General features: G+C 43.7%; 1 protein-coding gene across 3 annotated transcripts in view; it reads right to left on the bottom strand.

Annotated features, from left to right (window-relative positions):
• The window catches only part of jak1 (Janus kinase 1), a 168,807-nt gene that overhangs the window by 12,072 nt on the left and 142,294 nt on the right, over positions 1-14,441 (bottom strand). For all 3 annotated transcript variants that reach the window (XM_067990391.1, XM_067990390.1, XM_067990388.1), the window contains one exon: positions 10,751-10,943. In XM_067990391.1, the coding sequence (XP_067846492.1) occupies positions 10,751-10,943 (193 nt within the window). The remainder of the gene's footprint in view (positions 1-10,750; positions 10,944-14,441) is intronic.

Below are 14,441 nucleotides of genomic sequence, written 5' to 3'. Positions count from 1 at the left end.
TTTAAAGGTACTCTTGACTAAATTTATCAGGGGATCCCAGAACCGCAGATGGTATTGTTGTCCTGTTTTCACAGGTGTCCGGTGTGATACTTCTAAGCCTAGCAGTGGCTGTAGGCTGGGGTCAGAAGTGGCAGGCATCTATGCATATTAAAAATGAGGAGGTCCAGAGCATCATTTACAACGTAACTAGTGGAGACACACTGGTTCTTGTCTGCGTTATCTCTGGTCAAGACCTGCAGGTAGATCTGGATGTGGCATTCTTTAAGAAAGCCTATGAAAAGGAAACAGTACTACTGTCACCTTGGATGACAAAATATTGACAAAGTGAGGGTTCCGTGTGAGGATACATTTAAGGAACGGTGGGGTGTAAGAACTTTTAACTTTCTATTTTTCTGCACAGATATGAGGGCTGATGTGGATGTTTCCCTGCATGCGTGCCTGAGTGCAGACGGTGGAGACATGATCTAAAATTGAGACTAATGTAATTAAAACTTCAAAATGGGAGGTGCAGGAAAAGATGCAAATTCTATGCTCACATTTATGAAGGACCCATGAACCGTGGAGCAAACACAAGGAGCTTTTTATAATTTGCGGTTAGAGATTATTTCTACTCTGAAATTTTTCCTTCTGTATCTTTTGTCTTCTGATTTATGTAATTGAATGTATGTAGATTTTTATCATGCTAAGAGAAATGGTACACAGTTTTACTAAGCGCAATTGGGAAGAGATTTAGGTGAACTCACAGAGACAATGGGAGCATGATAAAACAATGCAGGAGAAATTAGAGGGATTACTTAAAGGAATGAATGGACAGACGTGGGATGTTATATCAGAACAAGGAGAGTCCCTGGTTTTAATAAAAGGACCGGCAGAGAGACCGGGATATTGGCAATCATTCAGAATAACAAAAGACTAAGAAACAACTGATCTTAAAGGCAATTTTGTATGGAGGGTTTTTACAATGTTCAGATTCAAAAGGGGGTTAAATGTTATAGAAAATAATTGGATCCCAAATTTTATGTTGGACAAACAAATCAAAATCTGGAAATCAGATGGTGTAAGGTGTGAAGACTCGGATTAGTGTCATATGCCAAGAAGCTTTGCAAGCAGAGTGACATTATTTCACAACTGATTCCTGTGGTCATGGCAATACCATTGCTATGTGCTGATCAATAATCAATTGAAGTATTTAAAGTGGAATCGATGGGCTTGTTGGAGGATGATATACATAAGGAATTTGTAAATTATCTGAAGACCGAAGCTATCAGTAAAGGGGAAAAGAAGGGTTCTGGATTACACCAAACACTTCATACTGCTCCAGGAAAAGTGGATACTGTTTGATTTTTTATTCGTTCATGGGATTTGGGCATCGCTGGTGAGGCCGGCATTTATTGTCCATCCCTAATTGCCCTTGAGAAGGTGGTGATGAGCCGCCTTCTTGAACCGCTGCAGTCCGTGTGGTGAAGGTTCTCGCACATTGCGTTACAACTAATAAAGCACGACACATAAGGCAACACCCTATGTCCTGTTAACATTTTGCTTTACACCAACCAGAATTACTAAATTGGGGCTTGGTGTTGGTGCTGTTCCGGCCCACAATGTTACTAAAATGCAAGTAAACATTACCCTCCAGACAGAAAGCTTACGAGTGGTTGTAAATTTTGGCTGCAAAAGCATTATGTGTACTTAAACGGGCTATCAGGAACGTTAGATGGAGGCAGGATCACTTAGAACAGACAGCCTTATTGAAAGATAGATGAGAGATCAAAACTCTTAGGGTTTTCCCACTCTCAAGGTGGGGAATTTGTAAGACTGTTGGGAATTGGGACAAATGGTGAAATCATTTTCTTAATGCTATTAACCATCAAGCTCTGCAGGCTGTGCTGCTTATTTTGCTGAATTGTAAAATACTGACTTTCGACTAATGACTGAACCTTGTCATCCTCATTGTGAGACAAGACAGCTATGTGATAGAAAGAGGAGCAATGAACATTTACCTGAGGAAGGAGGAAGCCTCCGAAAGCTTGTGAATTTAAAATAAAATTGCTGGACTATAACTTGGTGTTGTAAAATTGTTTACAATTGTCAACCCCAGTCCATCACCGGCATCTCCACATTAAAGATAGTGATAAGAACAGGACAATGGTGAGCCAGTTACATGAGTAAACAAGCTGACCATCTTGAGTTCTTGCAAATCCATAAGGGTCTTGTGAATAACAACTCTGTATACGGTGAGAGGATCCTGCCAGGGGGCCATAAAAACCCAACATCTCCTGAGCTCAGTGCAGAGGATCCAGAGAAGCCTTCCCAGCTGTCAGAAGACATGAAATGACGCCACCGACGACTTAATTACAAACTCTGCCCAGAGATCAATCGAGGTCATATTGTTTTAATCTCTATTATTACTGTCTTTTAACATTGGGTACTTTTACATGTTTGATTTGACTATTAATAAATGAGACACTGATTACCATTTGGCGTCACGGCTGAATCTGTTACACATTGTAACTGCTCCCCACTCTGTTCCCACCGAGCGGGGTGTTTAAATTCTCCCCACTGTTGTTTCACCCTTGGTTTCATTCGCTCATTGTTGCTGTGTGTTTATATAAGTAACAATAAAAACTGATACTTGAGTACCAATACATGCAATTATTGGACGTTAGCTTTGCCAACCTGGTGAAGCTACAACTCAGGACTACATGCATGCAAAACAGCGGAAGCAACATGCTATAGACAACCAACCAACGGATCAGATCAAAGCTCTGCAGTCCTGCCACATCCAGTCGTGAATGGTGGTGGACAATTAAACAACTAACGGGAGGAGGAGGCTCTGCAAACATCCCCATTCTCAATGATGGCGGAGTCCAGCACGTGAGTGCAAAAGACAAGGCTGAAGCGTTTGCAACCATCTTCAGCCAGAAGTGCCGAGTGGATAATCCATCTCAGCCTCCTCCCGATATCCCCACCATCACGGAAGCCAGTCTTCGGCCAATTCGATTCACTCCACGTGATATCAAGAAACGGCTGAGTGCACTGGATACAGAAAAGGCTATGAGCCCCGACAACATCCCGGCTGTAGTGCTGAAGACTTGTGCTCCAGAACTAGCTGCGCCTCTAGCCAAGCTGTTCCAGTACAGCTACAACACTGGCATCCACCCGACAATGTGGAAAATTGCCCAGGTATGTCCTGTCCACAAAAAGCAGGACAAATCCAATCCGGCCAATTACCGCCCCATCAGTCTACTCTCAATCATCAGCAAAGTGATGGAAGGTGTCGTCGACAGTGCTATCAAGCGGCACTTACTCACCAATAACCTGCTCACCGATGCTCAGTTTGGGTTCCGCCAGGACCACTCGGCTCCAGACCTCATTACAGCCTTGGTCCAAACATGGACAAAAGAGCTGAATTCCAGAGGTGAGGTGAGAGTGACTGCCCTTGACATCAAGGCAGCATTTGACCGAGTGTGGCACCAAGGAGCCCTCGTAAAATTGAAGTCAATGGGAATCAGGGGGAAAACTCTCCAGTGGCTGGAGTCATTCCTAGCACAAAGGAAGATGGTAGTGGTTGTTGGAGGCCAATCATCTCAGCCCCAGGGCATTGCTGCAGGAGTTCCTCAGGGCAGTGTCCTAGGCCCAACCATCTTCAGCTGCTTCATCAATGACCTTCCCTCCATCATAAGGTCAGAAATGGGGATGTTCGCTGATGACTGCACAGTGTTCAGTTCCATTCGCAACCCCTCAGATAATGAAGCAGTCCGAGCCTGCGTGCAGCAAGACCTGGACAACATCCAGGCTTAGGCTCATAAGTGGCAAGTAACATTCGCGCCAGATAAGTGCCAGGCAATGACCATCTCCAACAAGAGAGAGTCTAACCACCTCCCCTTGACATTCAACGGCATTACCATCGCCGAATCCCCCACCATCAACATCCTGGGGGTCACCATTGACCAGAAACTTAACTGGACCAGCCATATAAATACTGTGGCTACGAGAGCAGGTCAGAGGCTGGGTATTCTGCGGCGAGTGACTCACCTCCTGACTCCCCAAAGCCTTTCCAAGGCACAAGTCAGGAGTGTGATGGAATACTCTCCACTTGCCTGGATGAGTGCAGCTCCAACAACACTCAAGAAGCTCGACACCATCCAAGATAAAGCAGCCCGCTTGATTGGCACCCCATCCACCACCCTAAACATTCACTCCCTTCACCACCGGCGCACTGTGGCTGCAGTGTGCACCATCCACAGGATGCGCTGCAGCAACTCGCCAAGGCTTCTTCGACAGCACCTCCCAAACCCGCGACCTCTACCACCTAGAAGGACAAGGGCAGCAGGCGCATGGGAACAACACCACCTGCACGTTCCCCTCCAAGTCACACACCATCCCGACTTGGAAATATATCGCCGTTCCTTCATTGTCGCTGGGTCAAAATCCTGGAACTCCCTTCCTAACAGCACTGTGGGAGAACCGTCACCACACGGACTGCAGCGGTTCAAGAAGGCGGCTCACCACCACCTTCTCGAGGGCAATTAGGGATGGGCAATAAATGCCGGCCTTGCCAGCGACGCCCACATCCCGTGAACGAATAAAAAAAAAGGTTCAATACCTTCACAACGCTGAGTTCCTGTTCTCAGTTGTGCCACTGTATGGAGGCACTGAGCAGAAGCCAGATACCTCACCACAAAAAAGGAGGAGAAAAACTGGGGAAGGGTGTGCACTTCCTAGTGGACATTTACTGAGCAGCACTGACAGACACTTGGGAGCATGACACCTGCCCTCACAGTAAGTCGGTGCACAGCTCAGGGAGATTTTATATGCTTAAGAAAAGGTAATATAATCCAGATTAATGACAAAGAGGACAAAAGTTAAATACAGCTTTTCAAAACAAAATAAATCTTCAGTGATTCATTGGAGACAAATGCAATTTACAGAATTAAATGATTTTCACAGCTATGGTTTAAAGATTCGCCCTGATTCTGCAACCGCTGATGTGAGTCCTGCACGGTGTATTGCCTCCCTGGTGCCAGGGTAAAGAACATCACTGAGAGGGTGCAGATCATTTTGAAAGGGGAAGGGGAACAGCCAGAAGTCGTGGTCCATGTGGGAAGCAATGACATAGGAAGGAAAAGGGTCGAGGTCCTGCAGTCAGAGTTTCAGGTGCAAGGGAGGAAGTTAAGAAGCAAGACCTCAGAGGTAGTAATCTCTGGATTACTCCCAGTGCCGTGCGCTAGTGAGTGTAGGAATAGTAGGATAAAATAGGCTAACACATGGCTGAAGAAATGGTGCAGGAGGGAGGGCTTCAGATTCCTGGGGCATTGGGATCAGTTCTGGGGCAGGAGAGATCTGTTCAAGATGGATGGGTTGCACCTCAACAGAGCTGGGACCAGTGTCCTCGCGGGGAGGTTAACTAGTGCTGTGGGGGAGGGTTTAAACTAATTTGGCAGGCGGGTGGGCACCAGGATAAACATTTGAGAGGAAAAACAAGATTTACAGAGAACTGGGAGAGACAAATAGTACAATAGTAAAGAATAGTTCAGAAATAGGAGGGATCAAACAAGAAGCAAATGCGAGGCAGTCTAAGATGGGTTTGAAGTGAATGTGTGTAAATGCACGTAGTGTGGTAAATAAGGTTGGTGAGCTGCAGGCACAAGTGATATAATGTGATATATATAGCCTCTATGTGATATAGAGGCAATAACAGAAACCTGGCTCAAAGAGGGGATGGATTGGGTACTTAATATTCCTGGCTACAAGGAAGTCAGGAAAGATAGGGATGGAAAAAAAGGAGGTGGGGGGGGGGTTGTCAATATTGATCAAAGAAACTATTATAGCACTGGAAAGGGATGATGTAGTTGAGGGTTAAAAGACAGAATCTATTTGGTTAGAATTAAGGAACAAAAGAGGAGCTATTACACTACTGGGTGTATACTACAGGCCATCAAACAGTGGGAAGGAGATAGAGGAGCAAATTTGCAGGCAAATTACAGAATGATGCAAGACTATAGAGAAGTGATAATGGGGGACTTTGATTATCTTAATATAGACTGGGATAGCAACAGTGTAAAGGGCAAAGAGGAGGAGGAATTCCTGAAATGTATTCAAGAGAACTTTCTTGATCAGTGTGTTTCCAGCTTAACCAAGAAGGAAACATTGTTGAATCTAGTTCTCGTGAATGAGGTAGGGTAAGTGGAGCATGTTTCAGTGGGAGAGCATTTGGGGAATAGTGATCATAATATAATCAGATTTAGAATAGTTATGGAAAATGACAAGGAACAATCAAGCATAAAAATACTTAACTGGAGGAGAGCTAATTTCAGTGAGATAAAAAGAGATCTTGCCCAGGTGGATAGGAATCAAAAGTTGGAAGGCAAAACAGTAATTGAACAACGTGAGGCCTTCAAAGAGGAGACAGTTCAGGTACAGACTAGATACATTCCCATAAGGGGAAGAAGAAGGGCATCCAAAGCTAGAGCTTCCTGGATGACTAAAAATATAGAGATTAAAATGAAAGAGTAAAAGGAGACTTATGACAAAAGTTCATAATACACTAAGCTGAATACAGAAAGTACAGAGGCGATCTAAAAAAAATCTTTTAGCCATATAAGGGCTTGGCCTTGGCGTCCTATTTGACCCTGAAATGAGCTTCCAACCACATATCCTCTCCATCACCAAGACCGCGTACTTCCACCTCCATAACATCGCCCATCTCTGACCCACCTCAGCTCATCTGCTGCTAAAACCCTCATCCATGCCTCCCATCTTCCACCCTCCGTAAACTTGAGCTCATCCAAAACGCTGCTGCCTGTACCCTAATTCATAACAAGTCCCATTCACCCATCACCCCTGTGCTCACTGACCTACATTGGCTCTCGGTCCAGGAACGCCTCAATTTTAAAATTCTCTTCCTTGTTTTCAAATCTCTCCATAGCCTCGCCCCCTCGCCCTCCCGCCCCCCCACCTCTAATTTCCTCCAGCTCTGCGCTCCTCCAATTTTAATCGCTCCACCATTGGCGGCCGTGCCTTCAGCTGCCTAGGCTCTAAGCTCTGGAGTTCCCTCCGTCAACCTCTCCGCCTCTCTCTCCTCCTTTAAGACCATCCTTAAAACCTACCTCTTTGACCAACCTTTTGGTCACCTGTCCTAATATCTCCTTATGTGGCTCGGTGTCAAATTTTATTTGATAATGGTCCTGTGAAGCACCTTGGGACGTTTTACTATGTTAAAGGCACAATAGAAATTCAAGTTGTTGTTGATGTAAATAGTAAAAGGAAGGGTGGGGCCGATTAGGGACCAAAAAGGAGGTCCTCTTGTGGAGGCAGAGGGCATGACTGAGTACTTTGCATCTGCCTTCACTGGAGAGAGGATGCTGCCAATGTAGCAGCAAAAGAGGGAGGTAGTAGCAAAAGTGGATAGGATAAAAAATAGATAGAGGAGGTATTTAAAAGACTGGCAGTATTCAAAGTAAAAAAGACATCCAGTCCAGATGGGATGAATCCTAGGTTACTGAGGGAAGTAAGGGTGGAAGTTCCGGAGGATCTGGCCACAATCTTCCAATCCTCCTTAGATATGGGGATGGTGCCGCAGGACTGGAGGATTGTAAATGTTACATTCCTGTTCAAAAAAGGGGGGGAGGGATAAACCCAGCAATTACAGGCCAGTCAGCCTAGCGTCAGTGGTGGGAAAACTTTTAGAGACAATAATCTGGGACAAAATTAATTGCCACTTGGAAAATTATGGGCTACTAAATGAAAATCAGCACGGATTTGATAAAAGCAAATTGTGTTTGACTAACTTGATTGAGTTCTTTGATGAAGTAATGGAGAGGGTTGATGAGGGTAGAGTGGTTGAAGTTGTGTATATGGACTTTCTAAAGGCATTTGACAAAGTACCACGTAATCGACTTGTTAGCAAAATTAAAGCCCATGGGATTAAAGAGACAGTGGCAGTGTGGATACAAAATTGGCTAAAGGACAGAAAGCTGAGAGTAGAGGTGATCGGTTGTTTTTCAGACTGGAGGGAAGTATACAGTGGTGTTCCCCAGGGGTCGGTATTAGGACTATTGCTCTTTGATATATATTAATGAGGAGGTACTTAAAAGTTTGGCAGTACTCAAAGTAGAAAAGACACCCAGTCTGGATGGGATGCATCCTAGGTTACTGAGGGAAGTAAGGGCAGAAATTGCGGAGGTCTGGTCACAATCTCCTTTCCTTCTTAGGGGATGGTGCCAGAGGAGCACCATTGTACACGTCCCTCCAGTCTGAAAAACAACCATTCACCACTACTCTCAGCTTTCTGTCCCTTAGCCAATTTCGTATCCATGCTGCCACTGTCCCTTTGATCCCTTGGGCTTTAATATATATGGCATAATTTCAAAATTTGCAGATGACACGAAACTCGGAAATGTGGTAAACAACGAGAAGGACAGTTACAGACTTCAGGAGGACATAGTCAAACTGGTGAAATGGGCGGACACATGGTAGATGAAATTTAATGTAGAGAACTGTGAAGTGAGGACTTGAATACATGGGGGTAGAAGTTATGCTACAGCTAATCAAAGCCCTGGTTAGATCACACCTGGAGTACTGTGTTCAGATCAGGGCACCGCACCTTAGGGAGGATGTATTGGCCTTGGAGGGAGTGCAGCGTAGATTTACTAGAATGATACCTGGACTCCAAGGGTTAAATTATCAGATGAGATTACACAAACTAGGGTTGTATTCCTTGGAATTTAGATGATTATGAGGTGATTTGATCGAAGTTTTCACAATATTAAGGAGAACTGATAGGGTAGATAGAGAGAAACTATTTCTGCTGGTTGGGAAGTCTAGGACTAGGGGACATAGCCTAAAAGTTAAAAGTTAGAGCCAGGACTTTCAGGAGTGAAGTTAGGAAACACTTTTACATGCAAAGGGTGGCAGAAGTTTGGAACTCTCTTCTGCAAACGGCAGTTGATGCTAACTCAATTGTTAATTTTAAATCGGAGATTGATAGATTTTTGTTAACCAAAGGTACTAAGGAATATGGGACTACGGCGGGTATATGGAGTTAGGTCACAGATCAGCCATGATCTTATTGAATGGTGGAACAGGCTGGAGGGGCTAAATGGCCGTCTCCTGCTCCTATGTGACCTCCTCCAGCCCTACAACCCTCCGAGATCTCTGCGCTCCTACAATTCTGGCCTCTTGCGCATTCCCAATTTTAATCACTCCACCACTGGCGGCCGTGCCTTCAGTTGCCTAGGCCCTAAGCTGTGGAATTCCCTCCCTAAACCTCTCAGCCTCTTCTCCTTTAAGACGCTCGTTGGAACCTACCTCTGACCAAGCTTTTGGTCACCTGTCCTAATATCTCCTTATGTGGCTCGGTGTCACATTTTGTTGGATAACACTCCCGTGAAGCACCTTGGGACATTTTACAACGTTAAAGGCGCTACATAAATGCAAGTTGTTGTTGCTGTGATACAGTTTGGTAGGAAGAATGAGGAGAGGCAATATAAACTAAATGGTTTTATTTTAAAGAGGGTGCAGGAACAGAGACACCTGGGGGTATACGTGCACAAAGCTTTGAAGGTGGCAGGGCAAGTTGAGATGGCTGTTAAAAATGCATTTGGGATCCTGGGCTTTATTAGTAGAGGCATAGAGTATAAAAGCAAGGAAGTTCTGCTAAACCCTTCCTTATACACTGGTTAGGCCTCAGCTGGAGTACTGTGTTCAATTCTGGGCACCACACTTTAGGAAGGATGTCAAGGCCTTAGAGGATGCAGAAGAAAATTACAAAGGATGGTACCAGGGATGAGGGACTTCAGTTACGTGGAGAGACTGGAGAAGCTGGGGTTGTTCTCCTTAGAACAGAGTAGGTTAAGAGGAGATTTGATAGAGGTGTTCAAAATCATGAAGGGTTTTGATAAAGTAAGGAGAAACTGTTTCCAATGGCAGAAGGGTCAGTAACCAGAGGACACAGATTTAAGGCGATCGGCAAAAGAACCAGAGGCGACATGAAGAAATTTTTTTTACGCAGCGAGTTGTAATGATCTGGAACGCACTGCCTGAAAGGGTGGTGGAAGCAGATTCAATAGTAACTTTCAAAAGAAATTGGATAAATACTTGAAGGGAAAATATTTACAAGACTATGGGGAAAGAGCAGGGGAATGGGACTAATTGGATAGCTCTTTCAAAGAGCCGGCACAGACACAATGGGCCGAATGGTCTCACACTGTGCTGAATCATACTATGATTCTATGAAAGAGTCTAGAAACACTTCAATAGATCTTTAAATTGTCAGAAAGCAAGGGACAAATTACAAAAATTCTTCCCCACTTTCCTGAAAGCAGTGACTGTTGTTGTGATACAGATCAGCAGTCCACCACTACCTGAGCCAAGTAGCTATTTTTTGTATGTCCATGTAGGAGCATTGCAGCTGAGCTAAATCCTGCACTCACCTGCGTCACTGGATAGCACTCAGGAATTCTGGTTGATATTTCTACCTCCTTAACACAAGATCATTGACACCAATTGTAGAACTCTTACAGCTTTCCCAGATTAGATCAGCTAACTGAATACAGCCTGGTGATCAAACCTGGAATCTCCCTGGTCTATAGGGTTCATGACCATACCATGGACTACATTTACCAAGTGAGCATTCAGGGAAGCCCAAGCCAGATTTGATTCAAAAACACATGATTATTCTTTACAGAATCCATTTTGTTTCAATCCTCCATTGTAGAAAACATGCTAAAAATATTAAGAAATGGGGAATTACCTTCCTCGGTGCATATTCCTTTATACTTCACAATATTTTCATGGTAGAGGGTCTTCAGAATTTCAACTTCTCTCTTGAGATCTGCTTTGTGTTCTTCACTGCTATCTGGTTTCAATGATTTGACAGCAACAAGTTCCCCTGTGTTGTCACCCTCTGGGTCATAGCGACAGAGTTCAACCTTTCCAAAATGGCCCTTGTAAAATAAAAAAAAAACAGCAGTTACCAAATCTCCAACTTCACTGAAACAACCGCTGTTTTACTGAACAGTTTATTCCAAGTCAGGGTGGTCAAGGAGCTCCGAGGGGAGGGTATTGCCCTCTGAGTCAGAGTTGAAATCGCAGCCACGCCACTACCCTCTCAGATCTGGACCAGGCTGCTAGATGGGCCATTACATGGAAGGCATGACAGACCACCTTGGTCTCACTCTACTTACAAGGTACTTCTGCTGGCAGATCAGAAAGTAGATTTACAACAAATGAAGAAATCTGCCCTGCCCTCCTGCAAAGAGGAAGTATACTGAGGAGAAAAAATAATCGAGTTTCCTTTATGTTTTTAAAATCTTTTCCTTTCAGTACAACAAATGTTTTTTTAAAATCCCCATTTTCATCCCTTTTTGGGTTCCTTGCCTCAAATCAGGATAGAATGATCTTGGCCATAGATTTCTCCATGACAACAGTCAATGATATTTTGTAATAGCCAATGTAAGAAATAATTCCAGCAATGCTGGTTCTTCCTGGCCCATTTCCCCAAAGGAGGGTAATGACCGGAACACACAAAACCATGGTGGGAATCATGCAGCTTTGCCCAAAATTAACCAAGCATCCATCTTTGGGTCAATCACATTTATGCTTGTCTGCATAACTTTTCTAATCGTTCGTTCCAATCACTGTAGAACTGATTAAGAATGTGACCAATAGCTTCCTCCAATGATCATATTTTATAAATTTGAAGTAATTCACCAATTTTCAGTTCTTGAAACAAACATTTATTTGGAGACCAAATCAGTCGAAGACTCCATTTGTCCAGTGAAGGATTAAATCAGACTCTGCCTGAGAAACAAGCTACAAATCAACAGATATCATCCAGCTGAGGCAAATTAATTTAAAGGAAGAGCCCTGTGACCAAAACTCATGACCTTGGTGACAGGGGCATTGATATTCTACAACTTCTGCTGCTAAACAACTTAAAACAAGTCAATTTGATTAAAAAGTTACAACACAACACAATACATTAAGTGACCAGTGTTGATAACTCTGATTATTACATACAATGTGTAATGAGAAAAAGTCATTCGACCCATCAAACTCATTCCTTTCACACGCCATGTACAATTCCTGTTCTATAATGGACTCCCCAACCCATCTGATCTTTTGAGAAAAGATTTTGCAAACTTTTCTCCCTCTTCCCAAAGGTAAATCAAGCAACATTCCAGAATACCTATCTAACCTTGCATCCTATAGTGGTTGCCTTTGTTTGAAGGTCACTTCCGTAGCTCCAGTAACCTTGGAACTTGATCATGTTCCATACAGAATTCAATCATCTGTGTTAATTATGCATATAACTCTTAATTCTTAACCAGATATTTAATCAACTCTTTTCAAAGGTATTATTCAACATTGCTTTAGATGAGAGTCTAATCTACATCAGTTTAACCTCGGTGGTGGGGAAGCTTTTAGAAACGATAATCCGGGACAAAATTAATAGTCACTTGGACAAGTGTAGATTAATAAAGGAAAGCCAACATGGATTTGTTAAAGGAAAATTGTGTTTAACTAACTTGATCGAGTTTTTTGATGGAGGTAACAGAGAGGGCAATGCAGTTGATGTTGAGCATATGGACTTTCAAAAGGCGTTTGATCAAGTGCCATATAATAGGCCTATCAACAAAACTGAAGCCCATGGAATAAAGGGGCAGTGGCAGCATGGATATGAAAGTGGCTAAGTGACAGGAAACAGAGAGTAGTGGTGAACGGTTGTTTATCGGACTGGAGGAAGGTATACAGTGGGGTTCCCCAGGGGTCGGTACTAGGACCACTGCTCTTCTTGATATATGTTAATGACTTGGATTTGGGTGTACGAGGCACAATTTCATGACACAAAACTTGGAAATGTAGTAAACAGTGAGGAGGATAGTAATAGACTTCAACAGAATATAGACAGGCTGGTGGAATGGGCAGACATATGTCAGATGAAATATAACGCAGAAAAGTGTGAAGTGATACATTTGGCAGGAAGAACGAGGAGAGGCAATATAAATGAAATGGTACAATTCTAAAGGGGGTGCAGGAACAGAGACACCTGGGGGTATATGTACACAAACCTTTGAAGCTGGTAGGACAGGTTGAGAAAGCGGTTAAAAAAGCGTATGGGATCCTGGGCTTTATAAATAGAGGCATAGAGTACAAAAGCAAGGAACCTTTATAAAACACAGCTGGAGTATTGTGTCCAATTCTGGGCACTGCACTTTAGGAAGGATGTGAAGGCCTTAGAGAGGGTGCAGAAAGGATTTACTAGAATGGTACCAGGGATGAGGAACTTCAGTTACGTGGATAGACTGGAGTTCTTCTTGGGTTGTTCTCCCTAGAGCAGAGAAGGATGAGAGGAGATTCGATAGAAGTGTTCAAAATCATGAAGGGTTTAAATAAAGTAAATAAAGAGAAACTGTTCCCATTGGCAGAACCCGTGACCTCTACCACCTAGAAGGACAAGGGCAGCAGGTACATGGGAACAACACCACCTGCACGTTCCCCTCCAAGTCACACACCATCCCAACTTGGAAATATATCGCTGTTCCTTCATTGTCGCTGGGTCAAAATCCTGGAACTCCCTTCCTAACAGCACTGTGGGAGAACCGTCACCACACGGACTGCAGCGGTTCAAGAAGGCGACTCACCACCACCTTCTCAAGGGCAATTAGGGATGGGCAATAAATGCCGGCCTCGCCAGCGACGCCCACATCCCGTGAACGAATAAAAAAAAAGGGTCGAGAATCAGAGGACATAGATTTAAGGTGACTGGCAAAAGAACCAAAGGCGACATGAGGAACAACTTCTTTACGCAGCGAGTAGTTATGATCTGGAACACGCTGCCTGAACGGGTGGTGGATGCAGATTCAATCGTGGCTTTCAAAAAGGAATTGGATAAATACTTGAAGGGAAAAAATTGCAGGGCTACGGGGAAAGAGCAGGGAAGTGGGACTAACTGGATCGCTCTTACAAAGAGCCGACAAGGACTCGATGGGCCGAATGACCTCCTTCTGTGCTGTAACCATTCTATGATTCTACATGTGTATTACTTTTTGGGAGAAAAAAATCCTTCTGATCTCAAGTGCTGCTCAAGGCTTGTTAACTGCATATTTATGTTCTCACAGTCCAAGACAAATAACCTGCTTGCATCTAAATTATCCATTCTCTTCTCAAATCAAACTTGAAGCAAATAAACTGAAAATAAATCAAGATTAATTTCACTGTATCATAGTTGTTCTTTTCCTGCACCTCAAAACTGTAGAATTATTTACATCCCTCAGTCTTCCCTTCCTCAAATTTGGCATCAGCTAATTAATACTTTATTTGCCTGCTCAACCTATCCTTATCGATCGTGCTGATATCCTACAGTATGATCTTTGAACTGTCACGTAAGTTTCTCAGGAGCTTAAAAAACACCCCCACCTCTAAGTGCAGTGTGCTAAATC

The sequence above is a fragment of the Heptranchias perlo genome, chromosome 9 (genome assembly GCF_035084215.1).
Source record: "Heptranchias perlo isolate sHepPer1 chromosome 9, sHepPer1.hap1, whole genome shotgun sequence".
NCBI classification, from domain to species: Eukaryota; Metazoa; Chordata; class Chondrichthyes; order Hexanchiformes; family Hexanchidae; genus Heptranchias; species Heptranchias perlo.
The sequence above is the reverse complement of the archived record's forward strand: the minus strand, read 5'-3'. Positions and strand labels throughout refer to the sequence as shown.